Source organism: Podarcis erhardii, assembly GCF_964252035.2.
Source record: "Podarcis erhardii genome assembly, chromosome: 11".
Taxonomy (NCBI): domain Eukaryota; kingdom Metazoa; phylum Chordata; class Lepidosauria; order Squamata; family Lacertidae; genus Podarcis; species Podarcis erhardii.
In genome coordinates this window covers 33,474,614-33,498,810 of record NC_138501.1, presented here as the reverse complement: position 1 = coordinate 33,498,810, position 24,197 = coordinate 33,474,614, and the positions used below count along the sequence as shown (strand labels likewise).

Below are 24,197 nucleotides of genomic sequence, written 5' to 3'. Positions count from 1 at the left end.
TGTCTATTCCAACCCCCTGCGATGCAGGAATCCCACCTAAAATATACACAACAGATGGCCATCCAACCTCTGCTTAAAAACTTCAAAGGAAGGAGACTCTACCACCTCCTGAAGGCAGGGGTGGATCTACTATGAAATTAATGTAGGTTAAGTTTCAGGGTCCCTAATCCTGGGGTGGCCCCAGAAGCTAATCCACCTTGCTTTAAAAACAATTGGGTCTAGTTGACTCAATTTGAGTTGCACAACTCTGATTGATTAATTTTCTGCTGTATATATTTCAACAGTCCCAGTGTGAGAGTCAGTAGCACAGATTGTTGCTGGTTGCAAAGGGGCCTGCATAACAGTTGAAGCTTCAGGGTCCCAAAAATGTGGGTCTGCCACTGCCTGAGGGAAACCATTTGTGATGTTAAGTTTTGGTCAGTGCTTTTTTCTAGAAAAATATGTGCCAGTACTTACCATGAAGTTGTTACAGTAAGTGCCACGCTTTTCTTAACAACAAAAAAAGAGAGGTGCCAGTACTGCGTACCCTTGAGTATCCCCTGGGGGAAAAAGCACTGATTTTGATAATGAAATGGATAATGAGGGAAAAGAATGACTGTGTTCTGTGCAAAATGTAGAAGCTTGTGTACTTTATTTACTCTATTTATTTGACAAAAAATTACATAAAGCTGTTTACAACATGCTTCTAGCAGACTGCTGGGACTTCAGAAGAAAGAAGAAAGCAGTCAAACTTGCTCCCCCCTCCCTTTCTGTCACTTGGACAGTAAAAGGAAAAGCAAATCTAGGTCTAAGCCATTGTCTTTGAGCTTGTTCTCAACTTATATAGGACATGCTGACTTGAATGTATCCCGTCTAAATAAAATGAAAGCGATTGAATTCTGCCCATTTTTAAGTTAGCTTGCACCTGAATTAGAAAATGCATTTTTTTGTATTTTGATACTTTATGACATTCCTTCGTTTCCTGATTGTGGAATCTAGCTGCTGCTTCTGCAAAGAGCAGCAAATTATGCTGTGAAATAATTGGTTTACTAGTTAATTAAAACAGCTTAAATGTAACTGGCATTTTTCTTACAGTAGGGGACACACCCTTGCTGATGACTTTTTTGTGGGATGCATGTGTGTGACACAAGTAGTTCACTGTCACTTTCTAATAGCAATGGGCTTAATTTGTTAGAGCACGGGCGTGTGATCTATTCGATAGGCCCCTAGTATATTAGCACTTTTAGAAAGCATTTCACACTGTCCCATGGGTGTAGCCAGGATTTTTTTTTGGGGGGGCAAGAGTTTATTAGGTGGGGGCAGGACTTTTGTTGGGGAGGGCAGAACCGATGTGATTGGTCAGTTAGTTAAGTATATTATTTTACTTGATGGGGGGGGAGCTGCCCCCTGGCTATGCCCGTGCACTGCCCCTCACTGGATACTTGAAATCATAGAACAAGACGGTGACTTTTCTTAATGCAACCTTACGCATGTGAGCTCAAAAGTAAGCCTCATTGATTTTAGTGGCATTTACTCTCATGTGTGTATAGGATTGCAGTGTTAATGGACTGGAAACTCTCTAAGTAAGATGGAAGCGATTAGGATCACATGTTTTCCCTTCACAATGGAGATGGGTAAACAGTGGGATCTTTATTAATACACAGCAGCTTTAAAGACAAGTGGGCGTATAACGGCATAATTTATCTTTGGCATTCATTGCCACATAGTGATGATGTTGCATGATTTGATAGAATTGGGAAGAAGTCATTGCTTTCTCAATGAGCTAAGAGAGAAATGTGTTTTTAATTAAACTGGATAACATTGAACTACAGTTTTTGCTTTGCTTTTAGCTATAGGATTATATGACATTTTATAAAAATCTGACCCTATCAAGTATGAGTGCTTTTATAGAACTGCCAGGCTATCTGATGCTGATTAAAAAGATGCATTAGTAAAAACACAAGAAGATTGGATGTAACTGGTATTTTTCTTAAACCTAATTCCTTATTAATCCTTTCTCTTTGCAGAACCATGAACAGACTGACTCAGCTGGAGAGACTGGACTTGGGAAGTAATGAATTCACAGAAGTGGTGAGTTCTAGCTAAGTAACGCAGCTTTCCTAAAACCTCTTATCTGTAAATCTATTTTTAATCAATGTCAAATAGAAAAATCAGCTTAATGCTGTCTTACAGAGAAACTGTTGCCTGTATCTTAATTTTTTAAGGAAACTATTTTTAAAGTTAACTGATTTGTGTAGCTTTCATTTCCTGTTAGTATGGTATATCTGTGACAGACGAAAGTATTTTCATATGTATTTAAACTACAAGCAAGCATTATTCTCATTTGACCACATATTAGCTTCTAAGGTTATACGTTATAAGTGCTTATAATTTATGCAACTATGAAAACATTTTTTTCTAGTTGATTCTGCATGTGCCTATGCAGTGAAATTCATTCTGAAATTTATAGCTGGCTTTTCACTCAAATGTTATGACTATAACATCTGACAAAATACAGTATATATTTAAAGCTTGTAGGAAAAACCTAAGTAGGGCATCAGTGTGTAATAGAATGCTATATAAAAGAAAATAAACCATTCTGGAGAAATACAAAGGGCAGCATCCAATTTTGATCAAATCAATTTCCCCACCCTCCCATCTGCAGCTGCCCCCTCCACCCCACATTCTCCCACAAATCAACTTCCAACCAACCAGATTCTGTTCCTAACATTGATCCTTCCACTGGTATATGGACACATTTAGATTCACTCAGTGCATTGTCAGTAATAAATGTATATCTATAATACAATCTAATTTTTTCATCTATCTTGTTTTTAACAGCCTGAAGTACTTGAACAATTAAGTGGGTTAAAAGAATTCTGGATGGATGGTAACAGACTAACTCTTATTCCAGGGGTATGTATATTTATTCCTTTAAATGTCTGTGCTTGCGTGTGCATACTTAAAGGTCTCATAAACATTTCATCTTAGGCCATAGAGTGCACAGCAGACAGATTAAAAGCTGTACCTGTATGTCCATTATTTCAAGCTTCTCCATAAGCCTCATACATTCAAGGTTGTTGCTTTTCCTGACCACCTTTGTTTGAAATAATACCAGAGGATGGGAAGCATATTCGTGTCAGCAAAACCTTGTTCTGCATTGATTTGACAACTTTAGCTAAACCAATCATCCACACTCAATATGCCTTGTATTTTACGTATTTAGTGTAACTTATGACAATAGTGTGCTTAAATGGCATCCATTAGAATGTGTAGCTTCATGTATCAGTATGCCTTCACTCTTGATTACTTGGAATAGTCTGAAGTATTTTTGGTCACTTTTTTATACTCAAGAATATAAATGTTCATAAAACAGTTGGTAGAAATGTGAACCTGCTTCTTCAATTGTTTAACATTCTGAAGCATGCAGGTGAATATTTTATGTGTTCCACCCAAAATATGTATGGTCGAATAAAAATTGTGAAACTGAATATGACATTGTGACAATCCTCTTTAGAGGCATAACCTTCACTTTGTATTAGAATAGGCTCGTCTGCATCAGTGGAACTTTACAGCAGCCTCTTAGAATGAAATATCCACAGCTGGACGCTATACTTGAGATTTGGATCTTTTATAAGCAGCTATCAAATGTGCATGCTAGCTGGTTACTAGAATGCTGATGTTACAGGCCTGATAGATCTTAGCAAATAGCTATTTTTTATTATCTGCAGAATAGTATATATTTTAACACAGAATTACTTTTTACTTTGCCCATACTTTTATATTTTCAGTTTATGGGCAGTTTGAAGCACTTGACCTACTTGGATGTTTCCAAAAACAACATTGAAACTCTTGAAGAGGGTGTTTCAGGATGTGAAAGTTTACAAGACCTGCTGTTATCTAGTAATTCACTTCAGCAACTACCAGAGTCTATTGGTTTGTATTGTCTAAAGTTAACTATTACTATATTTCAGAAACCAAAATAACAGTTGTGACATGCTGTATGTAGGCCAAAAGTAAAAACTAAAACAGCTTTTTCATCTTGCACAAATTGTGTTTGCATATCTAGGTCCAGTCAAGTAAGGTTCTTCCACTCAAATTCAGGTGATTCCTTCCTGCAGTCCTCTACAACGCAGCCCAAACTATTCAGGAGCCTTCTACCCCCTACCCACCTGGAGCGACATTTTAGGGGCTGCAGAGAGCAGGGAAGTTAAAAGAAAGTTCAGTTGCAATAGCTGCCTTACATTCATGCAACTGCTGGATACAATCCCGTCAGCTAGTATTTTTGCTGTGCAGTGTTGATCTTCAGGACTAAAATGATCTTGCTACACAGACTTAATAGCTGCTGTGCTAAAGTGCCCCAATTTAAGATTAGAGAAGTGGAAGATTTCCCTAGAAATTGGTAATTGCTTTTCTTTGAAAGGCCTTGGTCTTCACATTGCAGAAGGAAATCAGGGGAGCCACTTGCCAGCCTTTTTGTGGGCCCTGTTCCACTAGTATGAAGTGCAGCATGCGTTAGACATTAGCCACTGATACTCTCAGTCGTGGGAGAAATACCGTATTTTTCCATGTATAAGAATAGGTTTTTTCCCCTAAAAAATAATGTCCAGGGTTTGGGGGCATCTTATACATGGGGGCCATCTCCCCCCATTTTCTTAAATTGGAGTCCCCCAAAACAGGGTGCTCCTTATACATGGGGGCATCTTATAGACAGAAAATTACAGTATATTTCTTTTGTTTATTTTTTCGCGACATAGACTGGGGTGGGACAGGTAGAGTGAAACATCACTTTCAGACCTTTGTCCATGTGTCCCCTCGTACAAAGCAGGAATGTCTGTTTTCTATGAACACTAACTTATTATGATATATGTTTTACAACAGGGTCCCTGAAGAAATTAACAATTCTTAAAATTGATGAAAATCAGCTAATGTATCTGCCAGACTCTATAGGAGGGTAGGTATTTCTGAATAAATAAGGGCTTATATTCTATGGTTTTGTTCCTTAATGACTTCTTGTTTGGTTACAATCCTCTTATCTACTGCACATCAAATACAGTACCATGTAGACATTGCATGGTTTTATCAGTTGTTGGTTCATACTCCAGCAGAGTATTTTGGAAAGGCTACAGGTAGCTTGGAATAATGAGCTTTGGGCTATATTTTTAAAAGGGGCGAACTTCAGCCCTACATTTAGGTCTTATTACTTAGCATTTATATGACAACTGGATATTAATTTTTATTTTGTTCATTTTAAAATGGCACTGTCATGTAAAAGACTTTTTAATTTAATAAATTTAATTGAATTTCAGTTTAACATCAGTTGAAGAACTGGACTGTAGCTTCAATGAGATTGAAGCGTTGCCTTCATCTATTGGACAACTCTCTAATACAAGGACCTTTGCTGCAGATCATAACTTTTTAACACAGTTGCCACCAGAGGTAAGTTCTTATTAATGAAAATCTAGTTTTCAATATATTACATATGTTTAGATTTGTAAGCAAGAGTATATCTGCATGCTTTTATTTCTGTACATTTCAAGTTGATTAAAACTAGCTGAAATCTTAGGATGCAGGTTTGGTTGGCGGAATAAATTTCCGAAGTGTCAGCCAATCATGCAGCTAATCATGCAATTTAAGATATTAATAAGATGTAGACTTAAAAGGAAGAGGCCACTCATCTGCCAATTTTGCTATTAAAGCACATTCTGTTCAAAGATGAGAAAAAGCTTTGACCGGAGAATGCAAGCTCTCAGTATTTCCTCAGCTGTGAAGGGATTCCAACTGACATAATGGTGCATGCAAAACAGATGCCGCCATCAGTCTTACCCCTTTACACAGGCTTCAGGTGGATTTTCCTGCCTCCTTTTTAATGTGCATGCATGAACTTTCATGTGATTCATCTGTATATTCAAGAAATGTATCTCCCCTGCATCTGTGTTTTTTTTATTCACTATATCCATCTTTTTATTGTATTCTGTATGTATTTATGCCAATAAACTCTTAATTATTAAAAAGAAAGAGAAAGAAAGAAAGAAAGAAAGAAAGAGGGAGAGCCATTTATGCCACCTTGAGCTCCTTGAAGGAAAGATGAAAAATAAATAGTGTTAAGGATGAGGGTAGCTGAATGTTCCTTGGTGACATCAAGTGAAGCCTGCCGTAACTTGAGTATGCAAATGGATGTCAGAACAGTTGTCAGTAGGCACAAGTTGTCATGTTACTTTCTGACAAAAAGTTATTGCACAGAAAAAATGGCATTAGGCAATGTGCATTGAACTAAAGAGAAGAAAGTTCCTAGACCAAAGAGTCATGCAGTTTTCTGAAATACATTATGTACAGGAGTCATAAGTTAGATCTGCACTAGTAGAAACCTGTGCCTCAATTGTACAACTGATGCTTATTCTTCCGTTCAGCTATACCAAGAATGAATATGATTGCTGTGTTTGCTATGCATTTGCATGCCATTGAAAGGCGTTGGCGATGACTAATTTGTATGGGAGCATTCCAGTATAGGAGATATAGTGTGTACTTTGTTCCTTCCTCTTACGTCCTGTTGCTTATGCACCAATAAATGACACAAGCTTCCTGCAGCAACAGACTAACATGACTACCACTCTGAGAATCAAATCCATGGGCTCATAGCAGCCTAAAAGAGTCAAGCAAATTACAGCCTTTGAGGCATAGCTGTCAACCTTCCCTTTTGTTGCGGGAAATTCCCTTATTCCAGCGCCGTTTCCTGCTGCTTCCCACTGGTATCCCGGATTGTTATATATCCCGTAGACTGTCCCTGGGCAGGTGAGACTGCTGATCCCTTATTTTCAAATCTGAAAGTTGACACCTATTCTTTGAGGATGGTTGCTGAATGCCACGAGAATAGTCAAACTGGCCTGCATTCTATAGGTCTGTGGTCTCCAATGCAGTGACCACTAGAGCACTGATGCCTGTGAAAGCCTCTGTACTCCCCTCACTTCTGCCTCCCTGGCCAGGAGTTAAACCCCCACCCCTTTATAAGTGAGAAGGGAGAAATCTCTACCTGGAAATTACAAGACGTTGAGAGAGGAGGCAGGAGTTGTTTTGCCCTTTCCCACTTCCTCTTTCAACTCTATAGTTTTCTAGACTGAGACCAGTATTGCAGAGGAAATAAGAGTGTATTGAAAGAGAAAGGAAAAAGGGATGGGAGAGGAAGGATGGACACGAGAAGAGATTAAAAGAAGATGAACTCTGTGTGTGTTTGTGCGTGCACATGCACACGCACTTTCCTACTTTCTGTGGTTTGGTACACTTCTTTGTTTGTCCCTCCCCCTTGGAGTGGGATATGGATCTGTTTCTGCTTTAGGTGTTCTCCGTTCTCCTTGGGAGGCTGGGTTTTTTCTGTCGTTTTCTCCTCCTCAGTGGTGGGGAATGTCTTGTGTCCTTGATTGTTTTTCCTCTCTCCTGCTCTCTGGGGTCTAGGGGTCTGAGAATGTTTCCCCTGCCTCCCCAGTGCTCGAGAAATAAACTGGAAGAACAGATTTGTGGTGGTGCCAGTTACATAATTTGAAATGGGCCCAGAAAGGTTGGGAACCTCTTCTTTAGGTGGAAAAAAAGTACATATAACCTCATTGTGAAAAAATACTGTACTTTTGGTGCAAGTTTAAAGGAAACGAATAAATTGCTATCTTAGTTTCCTCTAATCCACCCTGACCTTTCTTGTCCCTTTATATCCAAAATATTGTGGGTCCTAGTTAGTGGAAATTTTTCTCTTTGAAAATATATCCAAGCAAGTTTTTATTTTCCTATTAAAAAATAATAGATAAATGCATGACTTAAAACATTCAGCAGCAAATACTCTGGATTGCTGAGTAATCAAACTTACTTATTTATTTTTCAGATTGGAAACTGGAAACATGTAACTGTTCTGTTCTTACATTCTAATAAGCTGGAGTTCCTCCCAGAGGAAATGGGTGATATGCAGAAATTAAAAGTCGTCAATCTAAGTGACAATAGGTTTGTTATTTTTATTCTTTTGTGTCAATTATGAATAATGAAGCGCCACTCAATGACCATAGGTCAGTCACTGTTTCTTAGCCTAAGTGCCTTCCTTTCCCCCCATGGCTTGTTGTGAAGATAAAATAATGGGATGGAAGTGCATTTACCAATTTGAGATCCTTGGAGAGGGATGAAATATAAATGTAATGAATCGTGGTGTCAAATTACCATAATTGTATCAAAATGCATTTGTTGCCCTTGTGGCTCTTAATTTGGTGGTTACTTCCTTTGTGGAAAAGTGTGTATACAAAGATTCAGTTGTTCTGGCTGAAAAGCTTGGATAGGTCTGGGAACTGAGGTGCTAGCAAGAGAGAGGATAAGAATTTAAGCATAATACAGTCCATTGCCAGCCCATAAACTGCAATTGATTGTGTAGGATGGAGCCAAGAGGAGACTAATGCATAGTGTCTGAAGTTGACTGAGGCCACAGTTGTGTTGGCAAGATGGGGGAAAGCTCAGGAGTTTGGAACACTCTCCCCTTGGATAAGACTAGTTAGTGATTCTAACATGAGTTTTTATATTCCGTAACACTACTGTGGCAGAGCAGCCTTCCTCAACTAGTACCTTCCAGATGTTGTTGGATTACAACTCCCATTAGCCCCATCCAGTATGGCCTATGGGCGGGGATTATGGGATTTGTAGTGCTAGAGGTCACCAGGTTTGGAAAGGCTGCCCTATTAGTTGTGCAGGGATTGTTATCTGATTAGAGAAAGCTACTGGTTAGATAGTAGGGATTAATTCTTGGGTTGCTGTGGATGTGAGGTTGTTGCTTGTGGGGTGTGTGTGTGTGTGTGTGTGTGTGTGTAAGAGAGAGAGAGAGAGAGAGAGAGAGAGAATGAGAATATCACACTGGACAAAAAGTTACTATTTGTTTAGATCTGGATAATGTTGAATGAAAAGCTTTTGACTAAAGAAATCTAATGCTGCAAACAAGTCCATCTGTTTTAAAACCAAAAGTAAAAACATACAACGTTTTTCATATTCAGGGGTGGGGAACCTTTCTCATCCTGACAGCCCTATTCCCTCATGGGCAGTCTTCCAGAGGCTTCATGCCAGAGAAAGAAATTCGGTGAAGTGATGGGTGTGACTTGCCTTTGCACAGCAGGCTACATTCCAGCAATGCATAAGCTGGAAGCTTTTGCAGGCACATGCACACACATCTTCCTGGTGTTTTTTTCCTAGAAAAATAGGTGCCGGTACTCACCATGAAGTTGCCTGGGGTCACCAGCCTTTTTTGATTGAAGAGGTTGGGGGGCACCAGTCACAAAATGGCTGCATTGGAGGGGGTATGGCACAACACAAAATGGCTGCTCTGGGGGTGTGACATAAAACAAAATTAGAGAGGCAGCCATCCCTGACAACCTTATGCTTGTCATAGGAAGACAACTAGGTGTTTGGAGATAAAAGTATGGAGTATGGCAATAAAAGGCGTGCGCACACTCTGACCGATGCTGGTGCTATTGCTGTCTAATAAACAACCAGGAGCATTTCTCAATACAAAAATATATATACATGGTAGCCACACCGCTCTCATTTTACAGAAATCACTGGAAGATACCTACACCTTTTGCCCCATAACTTTCTTTTTTGGAGGGCTAGTACCTACTTCCAGGAACCACGTCACTCATGGGCACTGGGCTGGTGATTATTTGTCTATGGTATCCTCATTCTGGTCTGCTCTTAGATAAATAATTTGTTTTTATGCATAATCTTTGTATCACATGTTTTCTTCACAGACTGAAGTATTTGCCCTATACCTTTACAAAGCTGCAGCAACTGACTGCCATGTGGCTATCAGATAATCAGGTAAGCATTGCTTATTTTTAGCATGATTAGAAGTTTTATTTTTTTATTTCTTGCAATCCTAACAAATTTTAAAACTAGCCCCTCAGTGACATACACAAATCCCTTTTGGACTCAAATATATTTTTGGCTTTTCAATTTGGTATTTCTCACAAAGTGATCACATTGGACCTAATGTTCTGATGAACCAAAGGATCCTATTACTGTCTTGAAGTGCATGCACATGCTGTAAAGGATTATCATTGACATTCTGCAAAACGGTTATATATCATGAGTAGGGTGTGTACAAAGCTCTTTTAAAACATCTACTCCTCTTTATCTTGAGACTTGGTTAATAAAATTACTCAACATACTTAATATATCGGCTATGTTTTAATATTTCATATCAAATATATATTCTTGATGAAAATGAAACTAGGATTTCACTGCATGCACGTGTATAGAATGTGTATATATTCCTAATGGCATTCTTGTTTTGTTTGTATTCTCAGTCTAAACCACTCATTCCACTTCAAAAAGAAGTTGACCCAGAAACACAGAAAACAGTACTTACTAATTATATGTTTCCACAGCAACCAAGATCTGAAGAGGGTAGGAATTTGATTTTATTTTTTCCTATTTTTTTAAAAAAGTTTGATGATAAAGGGAGTATCTATTTAGATTGGATTACCGATTTTACTATTTCTAACTTTTATATTATTGGGCCCTCACCTGTATCAGGGTCCTGAAGTCCCAGACCCCTTGGAGCTTATTTGCTTAGGCATCAATTTCCTTTTTCTTTTCTTTAGTTATGTTTATATCTGATAACGAAAGTTTCAACCCTTCACTGTGGGAGGAGCAGAGGAAACAGCGTGCTCAGGTTGCTTTTGAATGTGATGAAGATAAAGATGAAAGAGAAGCACCACCCAGGGTATGCAATTGCTTTCTTCTGTCATGATTTCCTTCATACGTTTCACACTTTCTGCTTTTAATAGGATCTCCTGCTGAGGTGGGTAACCTCCTAGCAACTCTCTCACAATTTCTTTTGCACAACCTTCAGGCTTCAGTGAGATTCTAGAGGATCATAGCTTTCATTTAGAATGCATGTGGACAGTCTTTAACGTGAAGCTCTTTGAGGTTATGCTGTGAAGGCACATGATGCAGCCAGCCACCGATTTGGAGTGGGCCTGGCCCTGGTTAGTTCTTGGATAACAAACTCTTTGGGAACCTCGTGCATGTCATGTTCAGTCCTGTTGCTTTTTGTTCTGTTTGTTTTGTTGTTTTAATGAAGTGAATTATTAGTCATTTTCTTCCTGGTGTTTGCAAGATTTTGTTAGCCACTTTAAGCATGTTTATTGGAGGAGGAAAGAGGAGTAGAAATGTAATTTAAAATAACAATTAGTTTTAAAGATGGGATTAAAGCATAAATAATGCAAATAAATGTAATGATCTATAGGTGCAAGATGTGTGATCTGTAGCTTCATGCATGCCCCAGGTTTCTTTTACAGCTTCTGGTACTGGAGCAATGCCTAGCTGAGACTGATCCTATGAAAATAATGAGTCCGCTAGAGAAAGAGTTGAATAGAAATGTGAGAAATGTAAGGAGGGCTGTACATGTGAATTCCCCATTCACTTCAATGCCAGCAGCAGCCGTATGATTATAGTGGAATTTTTCTTTTCTTCCACAGCTGATGTCAGAATTTGCAGAGTTACTTTGCAACTGTGATGCGACTTCTAAAAACTATTTTTTCTTGCTTAGGAGGGTAATTTGAAGAGGTATCCAACACCTTACCCTGATGAGCTGAAGAATATGGTCAAAACAGTTCAAACAATAGTGCACAGACTGAAAGATGAAGAAAACCCAGATGATGCTAGTAAAGAAACAAAGACAGAAAATCAGCCAGTTTCAATGAAAGATACAGGTGTAAAGGTTAGTTTCAAAATTCTATTTTTGTCAGATTTTGATCATTTTAATGAAATACTAAAATTTGAACTGTGGAAATGTTTGTATATAATCATAAACATTTACAAAAACAAAAAACCTTACCTTTGGCATTCCACAAGGTAATTATCCAGCTCTGATAGATTGGAAATGTTAACACGGACTGAGAGTGATTGATTTGTGTGTATTGGCCACTATTTAGAAAATAGCTTAAGTAATTACTATGTTCTCTGATTCTGGTAAGTAGGCACCTCTGCTATCAGCACCTTTCTTTCTTCCCCCTTGTTGGTCTTTGCAGAGAACAATCAAAGGGTTCACAGATGGTGTGAGGTCAAAATTCCATTTGATTTATATCAAGATTATTACGAGATAAAAGTGGCAAAATAGTAGTTTGTCACTTGTAGAAATGTGTTGATTCCTGTCCTGAACTCAATGATCCCAAGTGGTACAGGGTGGGAGTTGTGCTCAGATTAGTTGGAGGAGGAGAGTACTGGGGACACTGCAAGCAGGGAGGGGCAGGACCCCCGCACACATGATCCTTTGTCTTTAGAGGTCAGAGAAGGGGAGGCAGTCCCACTTGCTCTCTCTGCTGCCCCCTCCATCAATGGAAGAAAGAGCTTCCCTAGCAATGGGGAAGAACATAGACGAGCCAGAAGGAGAGGCTGGGCAGCTGGACTGGGTAGCTCTGTTCTGTAGCTGAGAACTTGGTGCCACCTCTGCTGTTGGCAGCAGACCAACACCTCCATTAGGCAAAGCACAAAACTCCAAGTGCACCAGTCTCACAAGTAAGCATGCTATGTATCACCTTTAAAAGCTGATGGGGGGTCGGGTTGTACCCATTTGCTGCAACGTTCATCCAGTCTCAGACCCTGATAGCATTCTTGAACTCTTAGTCACCATTGATGATCTTTACTTGTTACTCGATTTGAATCTTTACAATCCTTGAATAAAACTTCCTTTCTTATATACACATAAGCCTCTGTTGTTGTGTTTGGGATGGTTCTCCCAAGCCTTTTCTGGCCCTTAGTTTGGACAGCACTAATGGCTGGGTTTGGGTGGCTATTGGTATTCATCCTTTGTGGATGGGGTGGACATTTTCTTCTGTTTTAGATGGTACTTTCTCTGGACGAACACTTAGCTTTGTATTTGTTATAGAATTTCCTACATATTTTGTATTTTGTTATCGTGAATTGCTTCTGGATGTGTGAAGCAATATATAAGTATAAATAATTTACTGCACTAAACTGCTTAATTATTATTACTGCTCATTGTGACCATTTTACTGATTTTCTTGATGAGTATTGTTATTGGATGTTCTGTTATTGTGCGAACTGCTTTGATGTTTCTTTATGCAAATAAAAAGCAGTATAGATTTTTTTAAAATAAATGAAAGTAATAAGTATATGAGCTTTGATTTCCAGAATAGAATGTTTGTTAATGTCTTTAAATCTATCATAGACTGCAGAAATTACTCCAGCAAAGAGCAAAATGGAAAACAAAGAGCAGAATGTGATAGGAAACTGTGTGCAAAAACCTAATGTAGCAGAAGTTGAGAATAGCACCGGAAACTTGCAGATGAATACTCAAGTTGAAACCTCTGAGAACAAAATACCAATTGCTAATCATGAGGATACTCTTGAGGTAGTTTAATTGTTTCCCTTGCATGTTCTCTGCCAACTAAGCAACACCCAAAGCTGAGCAAAACATGATGAGGAGAATATAAATTGCAAAATATTTTTCATTTACCCCTAAAAAATAAATCAAACTCACAAGAATACTTAAGTTACAGTCTAGTACATGATGACCTGGGATTACTTCTGAGTAGATGTGTGCAGAAGTGTTTTGCTAAAATCCTGTTACAGTTGCCAGCAGCAAATTACTTTTTGAATAGGCAGCATTTAAGCAGAACGCAATAGATAAATGAATAACTAATTACATTAAATGATTCTGAAATTGCCTTTTCATTATTTCTGTTCAAATGAAGTGTGCATATTTTTCACATTTTTTTATTTGAATATATGCACTGGAGTTACTTTTTTGAGATCCCAACAAATGTCGTGGTGTGGTAGAATGTCAGATTGGGGAAAACACCCATTTGTGAGGTTTACTGGGTCAGCCACTCTCAGCCTAACCTATTTCACAGGATTGTTCTGAGAATAAAGGGCGTGGGAGAAGGAGAGGACATTGCATGCTGCAAGGCAGGATATAAATATAATCAGTAAACAAAACAGTGCTGTTTTGCTCTGCTTTATTATATGAGTTGCTACTATGTCTGATAGTTATGATTTTACTTTGCTACACGTGTTTGATTTTGTAATTTTGTGAGATTTTATATTTGTTATACAGTTTGTCAATCACTCATAAGTGTAAGTGGGTGGAGTATAAATATATACAGTACCGTAATGTTTATAGGCTAGTAGTAGATCCTGAGCACAAAATTCCGTTCAAAGCCCAGTTTGATGCTTTGGAAAACAGCCCACCTTGGCCTGAAGTGCTTCAAAGGCTGTCAGATTCATTTTGACATCTAAGATGTGGGTTTGTTTTGGAAAACAACAAGTTTTTGACTCCCCTTCTCCATTCACTCTTGTGAATTTTTATTTAAAGCTATAACTGCCCCCACCCCCACCCGAGAAACAGGCACAGCAAATTTCCCCTCCAGATTGGATTAAGCCTGCCAAATAGGTCTGGGGACTTTTCTTCAAATGTTAGTTTTCCTGTTTCAAGGCCTTGGAAATGCACAAACTCTCCTTCTGTGTGCCCCACTCAATTTCCCACCCAGGTCTTTCAAAGCTTACATATTATCAGTATTTCAAATGAAGCATATAACTATTAGTAGTAGTAGTAGTAGTAGTAGTAGTTGTTTAAGTGTTTCCTTTGTGCTTTCTTCTTGGTGCCTGGGTCTTGCTCCAGAGTGAGTGGTGGGTATATTGCTATCTTCTGAAGCCCAGCCTCTGACTGCAGCGGCACAATGAGCTGCTCCTCTCAGGAGCAATCTCAATGCAATATGAAGAGTTACAGTAACAATAAAAAAATAAAAATAAATGGAGATAGCAGCGCAAATGAACAATGCATGCAAAAATGCTTAGGTTTGTCTAAGGAGTTATTTATTTTGGCAAGCATCTGAAAATTTATACCACACACCTCTCCTTTGGCAGGAGTCAGAAGAGCTGTCCTCTGATGAAGAAATGAAAATAGCAGAAATGAGACCCCCTCTCATAGAAGCCTCTATTAACCAACCAAAGGTGGTAACACTTGGCAATAGCAAAAAAGGTGAGCTTAAACAATCTTTCAGTTGTTAAAGTTTATAAAATTAAGCTAAATTAAAGCTGTATGAAAATATCTGAAAGCATCTTTTAGAAAGTTCATCCTTTAAACTAGCACACGTGCGCTTAAGTTAATGGAGCATATTTTCATATGCTTTATTGCTTGGAGCATGATTACATAATTATGATCATAGTACACGTCTTACTCGACTATATTTCCTCTGCTTAAATATAATGGATGTTGCTGTGCTTGAATAACAGGCATAGAAATATGTATCTTGCTCATGATAATGTCCAGTACACTTGTGAAAAATTTATGTAGTGGGGGGGGGGGATTGTTTAATGAAGAGCTGACAGTAATTTCATAGAATTTTTTTAATTGCTTCTAGGTTAATGTATTTTAGTGTTTTGTTGGAAGCCACCCAGAGTGGCTGGGAAAACCCAGCCAGATAGGCGGGATATAAATTTTTATTTTTATTATTTTTATTATTATTATTATTATTATTATTATTATTATTATTATTATCCGAAATGCATGTAACTTGACCATCTGAAGCATATCACGCAGAAGCTGTGAAATATATGTATCTTCACTTCATTATGCAACCAGGAATGTAAGGGTACATGTAACATAATTTAACTATGTTTGAGGAGTTGGGTTGGGCAGCGTTAACAAATTTCAGTAGTGGGCAAAATGTTGTTGCATTTAGCCTATACTAAGTTGAAATGAAATTGTTTAGATCTGAAATTCTGTTTCACAACAGTTTGCTAGTTAGATTGGGGTCCGTTCCAACTCTGCAATTCTATGATTGTATATATTCAGTAGGTTTCCTGTGAAAATTAAATGAAACTGAATGGACCATAAGGTAATTATATACCTATACTAAGCTAACTTGAACTCTTTTTAGATGACAGCAAAGATGTAGATTCATTGTCGGATGACCCCACACACAACATTAATCAAAATAACAGCAATTGTTCCTCTCCTTCTCGAATGTCCGACTCGGTTTCTCTAAATACAGACAGTAGTCGTGAAGCATCTCTGTGCTCTCCAGACAAGGAAACTAACATGGCTATCACTTCCAAAATCAGGTGTGAAAAATACCACATAGCATGGTTGTTTGGAATATTGATTTGAAAAGTCATTTTCATGTTTCTATGCTAGTTTTTTTTAATAACTTCATAAATTGTTTAAAATCATTTTAGAAATTAAACAGTGGATTTGTTGTTTTCCTATACAAGTTATAGATGACCATCCATATTGTATTTCTAAGTCTGCTTGTTTTGGTTTGCTGTCCTTTTGCTGAGTTGTGGTTTGTTGTACTGACATGGGACTTGTACACTAGAGAAGCCCAATATGTCCAAATCAAAGCAAGCTGAGTAAGGAAATGTGCAGTTTATAGGGAATTGGCAGAAGCTGGAAGAAATTGCCACTACCCTCCATGAATTATATCACCTGCCTCTTCAACATTAAGTTCTCTTGTGTTTTCCCCATTGCATCAGCATAGTTGACATGAGATACTACTTGCCCGGCAGTACCAGAATAGTACTTGGTCGGGTGCCTTATCCCGGCACTGTCTATCTGGCCATGTAACAAATGTGTTTGGACACACTTTAGCATTTCTCCTTTCACACTTGACATCTTGTTTTTGTATCTTAGCCTCTAAAAATGTTAAATACATAGCAGATGCTCTACAGTCACTGAAGTAATTTCAGTGAACAATAACTTAGTTATTTGTATTGCTACCAAACATTTTGTTTGTCACTAAAGATTGTGTTTATGTTTTAATAATGACTTCAGTGGTATTCAATGCCTAATATGCTACAATTTTATCTCGGCAAGGAGATGCTTAGTACATTGCCTCTTATAAAACTACTTTATTAGTGCACAACAAGTAATTGATATACTAATATAATAACAATGCTGTTGTCATATCTATCAGTTTGTTAAACTATTAATTTTTTGCTTTCAGGCAAGAAGATGAAAATTCCAATAGTCTTTTACAAAATGGAGGTGAATTAAATGTCATAGCAGATGAAAAACTAGATGCTGAAGATCAAGTTACAAATTTCACTGAATTCAGATTAAACATTGAGGAGAGATTAGCTCTGATAGAAAGAGGTGTTGAGCTAAACAATGCTACTGATGAGTCTCACAAATTTCACCAAATTAACATGAATATCTGCAAGTTGACTGATGAGGAAGGAATCCAATCAAATGTAGTAGAACGAATAAAATCACAGGAAATATCATCAGTTAAGGGCTTTTTAAACAATAATATAAAAGAAGAAATTGAGCATTTGGAAAATGGAAATAAATATTCTAACCTGGGTCCTATAAATAATGTCAATGGACATTCTGAGGAAGGGCTTCATTGTGCAGGAAAACCAGAGCTAAAGAGAAGTGCTACAATTGATACTGATTCTTCTTTGGAAATGTGTCTTTCAAAAAGCACTGAGGACTTGTCCCCCCAGCGGAGTGGACCAGTTGTGAAATCTCACAGCATAACTAACATGGACACAGGTGCTCTGAAAATTTACGATATCATCAATGACAATGGATCCGAGCAGCCAAATCTTGTAGTAAAACCAGCAGTTACTGGTCCTGATGGAAAAAACATAGTCCGGAGTAAATCAGCTACTCTCCTCTATGACCAGCCATTACAAGTATTTCCTGCATGTTCGTCATCATCTGATTTAATGTGTACAAAAACAGTGTTCAAATTTGATTCGAATCATAATCCTGAAGGTACTAATGTAATAAGAGGGCAAGGGACAAATACTTCGCAACAATTCAGTACCCCTCAATATAATATCCAGTACAGTAGCAGCATGGCAGCCAAAGAATCCTTGTGGCCCCCGAAACAAAACTCCCTAGTTGAGCAAAGCTGCCTGCCTCCTCAACGCTTGCCAAGGTCAGATACCACAGATGGCTGTAATTCTGTGAAACATTCTGCCAACATGAATTTCTCTAACCATAACAATGTTAGAGCTACTGCTGCGTATAATACGCATCAAAGGATGGGTGGCCGGCATATGGAAATGTGGGCCGTTTCACCAAATGACAGACTTGTTTCTGGAGCAAGCCGAAATACTCTCCAGCGGCAGAGCAGTGTCTCTTCCACTGCTTCCATGAACATTGGTGATTCTGGGCCTCCTCGGCGCCCTCAGGTTCCTGAAGGAGATTATTTAACGTACAGGGATTTGCACTCAATGGGAAGAGTTCCACCAATAATGTCAGGGCCGCAAAGACCTCTTTCTGCAAGAACCTACAGCGTGGATGGGCCCAACGTACCTCGGCCTCAGAGTGCTCGCCCTTCAGCAAACGAAATACCAGAGAGAACTATGTCAGTTAGTGACTTCAATTACTCAAGGACTAGTCCTTCTAAAAGAACAAACCCAAGAGTTAACTCTGAACACTCTCTGCTAGATCCTCCAGGAAAAAGTAAAGTTCCCCATGACTGGAGGGAACAGGTGCTGCGACACATTGAGGCCAAAAAATTAGAAAAGGTAAATAATTTTACTACTTCTCCTTCAACTTGCTATCCTTCTTCTGAGTCACCCTATAAAAGTCCAGTTTTGGAAGTGACGCATGTTCTCCAGCTGTGATAGTGTGCTTTGAAATTTTAAGTAATCTATTTATAAATTTAAACCCATGTTCAAAACATGATAGAAGCTAATTTAAGCATGCATCCTGCTGCACAAACAACTGTGACGATCTGACATCCTGCCTACATGCTTTGTTGAAAATAGTAAGTCGCTAAAGAATATCTGAGGTTTTTTGCCATAATGTCTAGTGAAATCTAAGTGGGAAAGTGATGTGTTTCAGCATGCTTGAAGCTCAGATAGGAAAACCTGATTCATATATTATCAGAGGCGCATGGTTGCTGCTTTGCCATGACTGAATCTCGTACAATGACATTTGAATAACACCATGTTTCTCAAATAGTGGATCAGAACCCACCAGTGTGCCTTGGGCCACCTTCAGGAAGGCCTCATTGCCATGCCCAGTACCTCTTCTGTTGCCTCTCTTGCCACTTATGCCATAGCCTTTTGGTTGGACCAGCAGACTGGAAGACAGTTTGGGGAATGAGGAGAGGAAAGGAAATCTTCCTCCTCTGAGGGAAAAAGGGCAGAGGAGGAATTTACAAAAGGTTAATGTATAACCATAAATAAATAAATAAATATAAAAACAAATTGGGAATAGAAAAGCAGGGAAGAAAAGAAAGCTATTTCCAAGAGAAAGAGGTAAAAGTAAAAGGACATGGGAAGAGGAATGAAAGGAAGGGGGCTTGGGGCGGGGGGCTGAGACTAAGGTACAAATTGAGTGAGAATAGAGAATGGGAGAAGAAATTACCAGAGATGTAATTACAGGAGATCACACATTGTTTTCTCCTTGAGTTTTACAATACAGTATCAGACGTAATATTGGAACAGACCCATAGATTGCATTGGTGCTACCTTCAGCTAGGGTCAGTGTTCTGCTGCAGTACCGACATGTTACCGTAAAACTGGTAACAAAGGACTGCATTGTTTAGATATTTGTTCCCGCTGTCAGAAGCAGCTCCTTCGCTTTAAATGCAGATTTTCTAATCTGTTACAATCCATATTTGATATAAAAACCCAAACATTTTATCAATTGCATTTCATGTTCAGTTAAATATAGCTCCTCTGTTGGTGGTGGCTTAAATCCATCCTCCCATATATTTTAAGTTTCTTGGGGCCATCTGGTGGCTACTGTTGGAGACAGAAAGTTGGACTGATTCATCAAGACAGCATTGTAAATCCACAGAAGTCACTAGTCTGCACATAAGCACAAAAAAACCCTAGCTTGGTGGGAGCTGGCAGAGGAGGGACAGGGTCCTCTGTCCCTTCTACAGAAGCCTACTGTATTTCTATGTAGAGTATGAAGGAAGTGACTTCTATCCTCTGGCAGCCTGCTTGGCTGCTATGCTGGGCACAGAGAAGGGATGGAGCACTCAGCACCTTGTCTGCCAACATAGGAGCCAACTCCTAGGGGCTGAGGGGGCTTTGCCACCCCATAAAATATTTGAGGAGGCTGCTCCCCCCCCCCAAGTTTATGGGCATTGTATTCAAATGGTGTGGGTGCACTGTGTCATGTGATCAATTATGTGGGGTGGGGCTTGCCTTGCACCCCCATATTTTATTCAAGTTAGCACCACTGTCTGCCAACCAGTTGACTTGCCTGTGTGCAAAGCCTTGTTGCTTGTAGCTGTCAGGTGAGTGCTTAAATAAAAGACATGTAAAACTTAGGACTTGGATTCATACTGATCATATGTTCCACATAGCTTTAAATGCTTGTTTTTGAATTTGGGTGATCAGAATGAGAAGTCTCTGAATCTTGGAAAAGCAAGTTTGTGTGGGCTATAGTAAATAGTTGCAGGGTAGAGTATGAATGAAATGGCTGTTTCCTGAAAGAGAATTCCAAAGTACTTCATCATAGGCTGCTGTAGATAGATATAAAACTAACTTTAGTGTTGTGGAAATGAGGCCTAGGTTCGTAGGCGCTCCCCTGGCTCCCTTCAGTGTGGCTGTAAGGGGGAAAACAGAAGCATTTACTTCCATATTCAACTAACTGTCCTAACCAGGACAAACTGTGACTGGTTTTAACTATGGTTTATCTGAACAAGCCAAGATTGTAAACCACAGTTTAAAGTTGGCCACAGTTAGTCCTGGCTTAGAAATAAAAACAAACTGATTGGAAGCATTTGCTTTTAACTAATCTTACCACTGCACTGGTGGAAGAGAAGGGAATTTGGAGACCCCAAGCTCAGGCTCACTCAGGCTCTTTTCCATAGCACTTCAGCATGGTTTGGCATTTTTATGAACGATGTAGAACCCACCTGCAGTTTCATTTAATTATTCTGATGTAGTTGCCTCTGAAAAGTTACACTGTTTGGGTACATGCCATGCTGTTAGCCACTGAACCTACATGGTTTAGTTTGATTTTAGGGAAACATGACAAACACTCTGAAAATGTAAGTGGCAACCATACTGAAAATAATATGTGGTTTCTTAGATAGCATGATTTAAAGCACAAAATCTACATCAACCAGCCATTAGTCCTAGAATTCTGAAATTGGTTTCATTCCTAAAATAATATGCATTGCTTAGCTTTAGTGTTTGTTTAGGCAACACCCATGTTCTCATTTGTAATGGTACTCTTTAAATTTAGGGTTGATCCACACTTTTGCTTGATCTATATTTTGATTGTATTGTGTATTAATTCCCCCAGGTCTGAGAGCTTTTCTCATTATTCTTGCCAAAATCTGATCTTACCCACTGAATTGGATCTTATCAGATGCACTGAAAATTCAAAGAGAGATTTTGCTTAACCAAGCTTCAGTTCAGTGGGTAAGATCAGATTTTCGCAAGGCACAGCTGCGGAACAATGAGGAAAGCTCTCATACATGTGGGAAGTAATGAGCCTTAACTTACCTAAAAATAATACTTTATGTATAAAAGCACTATGGGACTCTTAATTTTAGTTCGACCAGTTTTTCACCTTTCTAGTGTATTCATTGGATTTCATCAGCAGTTATTTTAATTGAGCCCCCATTGAGAAGGAATTCAGTAAAGGTCACATCAGGGATAATAAATTCTACATGTGAAACCAGTAGAAAAAGCCATTAAAAGAATTCAGGCCAAAGTACTCAAATTCAGCTCGCAGATTAGTTTCCTATACAAAAGTCTGAATACATTTTAAACCTAAGCAGGCTAAACAGCAATGGGTGGTGTGTGTGTGTGTGTGTGTGTGTGTGTGTGTGTGTGTGTGTGTGCTGGTGCCCAGACCACCTCAGGAATATCCCATTCCTGAATTTCAGCATTCTTTTTAAAAGGGTGAAGTCTTGTAATTCTTCTCCTTAAAACAATATAATTGGAAATGTGCAGGTATGGTTCCACCCTATTGAGCATGATAAGTATTTTGTACAGTGGAAGATCTCATTTACACATGTAGCAGAATGTGAGGGTAGAATGAAGGAATGTATCAATTTAGTGTGCAAGTAAAGGGTAAAGGGACCCCTGACCATTAGGTCCAGTCGCGGACGACTCTGGGGTTGCGGCGCTCATCTCGCTTTATTGGCCGAGGGAGACGGCATACAGCTTCCGGGTCATGTGGCCAGCATGACTAAGCCACTTCTGGCGAACCAGAGCAGCACACGGAAACGCCGTTTACCTTCCCACCTATTTATCTACTTGCACTTGACGTGCTTTCGAACTGCTAGGTTGGCAGGAGCAGGGACCGAGCAATGGGAGCTCACCCCATCGCAGGGATTCAAACCGCCGACCTTCCGATCGGCAAGCCCTAGGCTCTGTGGTTTAACCCACAGCGCCACCCACGTGCAAGTAGGGGATGCCAATTATGTACCAAGCTTCCTGAAAAACAAAAAACACCAGCACATCAGGGAGAGCTCTCTTCCTGCTGTGCTTATTTTCGGATAGCAGAACATGTTTGTTTGTTTGTTTGTTTGTTTTTAAAAATGTAAGAGATAATTCTAAAATGTATCTGAAATAATACTATTCATCCTAAAGCTTCAGAACTCTTTCATCTCACCTCTTTCTGCTTCATGAACAGACTAGGTTAGGGTTTCCCAAACTTGGGTCTCCAACTGCTTTTGGACTACAACTCACATCATCCCTCTCTAGCAGGACCAGTGGGCAGGGATGATGGGAATTGTAGTCAAAAAACAGCTAAGGATTAATTCTGGGTTTAGACCCCGTCTAACATGGTCTCAGCTATGAGGGAGTCACTGCATGTCTCCTTTCCGCTATGGAATGTCAGAAGTCTCAGATCATCACATAGCAAGAAGCCACAGTGGATTGGGAAGTAGCCTTCTTTTGTACAAGCCTGCATGGTAATTAAGATCAGCTACGAACTACAAAGTTTTGCAATTGTTTTGCAGCCTTTTTGCAATGAAACCCCCACATTTTGCAGTACCCTCAAAAGTTGGTTACTCTTTTTCCTTGAGATTTTTATAACAAATAAAACATTTCTGGTTTTTTTTTTACAATTCCAGTAGCAGAACTGTAAGGCAACATAAAATGTAGATTCTGGATCAGAACATGTTTAATACACACAAGAGTGTTCATACAAATTGATGAGAGGCCTGTGGTCTTCACAATGTGTAGTCTTTAACCCTTGCTCTGCCTACTTTCTTGGGAGCTCCTAAAGAAGCTGGCAATAGACAGTTACATTGGAGCAGGTATCAATAAAAAGTACTTTAAAAAACTCCCTCCGTATTTGAAACTATTAACTTGCAAGTTCTGCTTCCCAAAGAGGCAGATATATGTCATGATAAGTTATCTTGAAATCCTGTTTGACTACTCAGAAAGCAATCCTGGTGGGCTCTTTGGGTGCACCAGTCTCATACATGCATTGAAAAACAAAAGGTGAAGAAGAGTAACTCTAGTATGGCCCCACACTAAGACAGTAACCCATTTTGAGGGGCCCTTCAAAACTTGGGGTTTTCGCTGAAAACAGTTGCAAAACTTTGGCACTACAGTGGTACCTCGCAAGACGAAATTAATTCGTTCTGCGAGTTTTTTCGTCTTGCGATTTTTTTCCGTCTTGCGAAGCACGGATTTTGGAAAAGCTTCAAAAATCACCAAAGTCTTCAAAAACCTCAAAAAAGGCTACCACACCACGTGCAATGAGTTGCTCCTCGAAGTCAAGTCGCAACTGCACCCCCTGAATGCACGGTTTCAAGAAAAAGGAAACAAACTTGCAAGACAAAGGAAACAAACTTGCAAGACGTTTTCGTCTTGCGAAGCAAGCCCATAGGGAAATCCGTCTTGCGAAGCAACTCAAAAAACGAAAAACTCTTTCGTCTTGCGAGTTTTTCGTCTTACGAGGCATTTGTCTTACGAGGTACCACTGTAGTTTGGATTGAATCGGACAGTGTTTGTTTTGGGGGGGGTGTGATCCTGGTTTGAGTATCAGTTACTATTTCATGGTTCAAAGTTAATGAAGCTGTAAAGATCTTCAATAGAAGCTTCAATGACTCCTAAAATACATCTAGTTGAGGATCAGTAGCTAGGCTCAGGCTTTGGACTTCCTCCTTGAGGAAAGCCTGCCTAGCTATCTTTCTAATAACTTTTCACTGCATGTTAATGGCATGCCGTTGGAGAAAGTTTAAATTGTTTTATTGAGCAACTTTTGATTGATGTGCTTAACGTTTGTTGCT

The 24,197-nt window shown here is 39.1% G+C and overlaps 1 protein-coding gene across 3 annotated transcripts in view; it reads left to right on the top strand.

Moving 5' to 3' along the window:
• ERBIN (erbb2 interacting protein) overlaps window positions 1-24,197 on the top strand; it is an 85,338-nt gene that overhangs the window by 48,659 nt on the left and 12,482 nt on the right. For 2 of the 3 annotated variants that reach the window (XM_081880696.1, XM_081880695.1), the window contains exons 8-21: window positions 2,007-2,070; window positions 2,821-2,895; window positions 3,771-3,915; window positions 4,861-4,933; window positions 5,289-5,418; window positions 7,847-7,962; window positions 9,741-9,810; window positions 10,299-10,398; window positions 10,596-10,717; window positions 11,546-11,716; window positions 13,187-13,369; window positions 14,884-14,998; window positions 15,900-16,083; window positions 16,965-18,501. In XM_081880696.1, the coding sequence (XP_081736822.1) occupies window positions 2,007-2,070; window positions 2,821-2,895; window positions 3,771-3,915; window positions 4,861-4,933; window positions 5,289-5,418; window positions 7,847-7,962; window positions 9,741-9,810; window positions 10,299-10,398; window positions 10,596-10,717; window positions 11,546-11,716; window positions 13,187-13,369; window positions 14,884-14,998; window positions 15,900-16,083; window positions 16,965-18,501 (3,085 nt within the window). The remainder of the gene's footprint in view (window positions 1-2,006; window positions 2,071-2,820; window positions 2,896-3,770; window positions 3,916-4,860; window positions 4,934-5,288; window positions 5,419-7,846; window positions 7,963-9,740; window positions 9,811-10,298; window positions 10,399-10,595; window positions 10,718-11,545; window positions 11,717-13,186; window positions 13,370-14,883; window positions 14,999-15,899; window positions 16,084-16,964; window positions 18,502-24,197) is intronic. The other variant, XM_081880697.1, reaches the window with a different exon arrangement.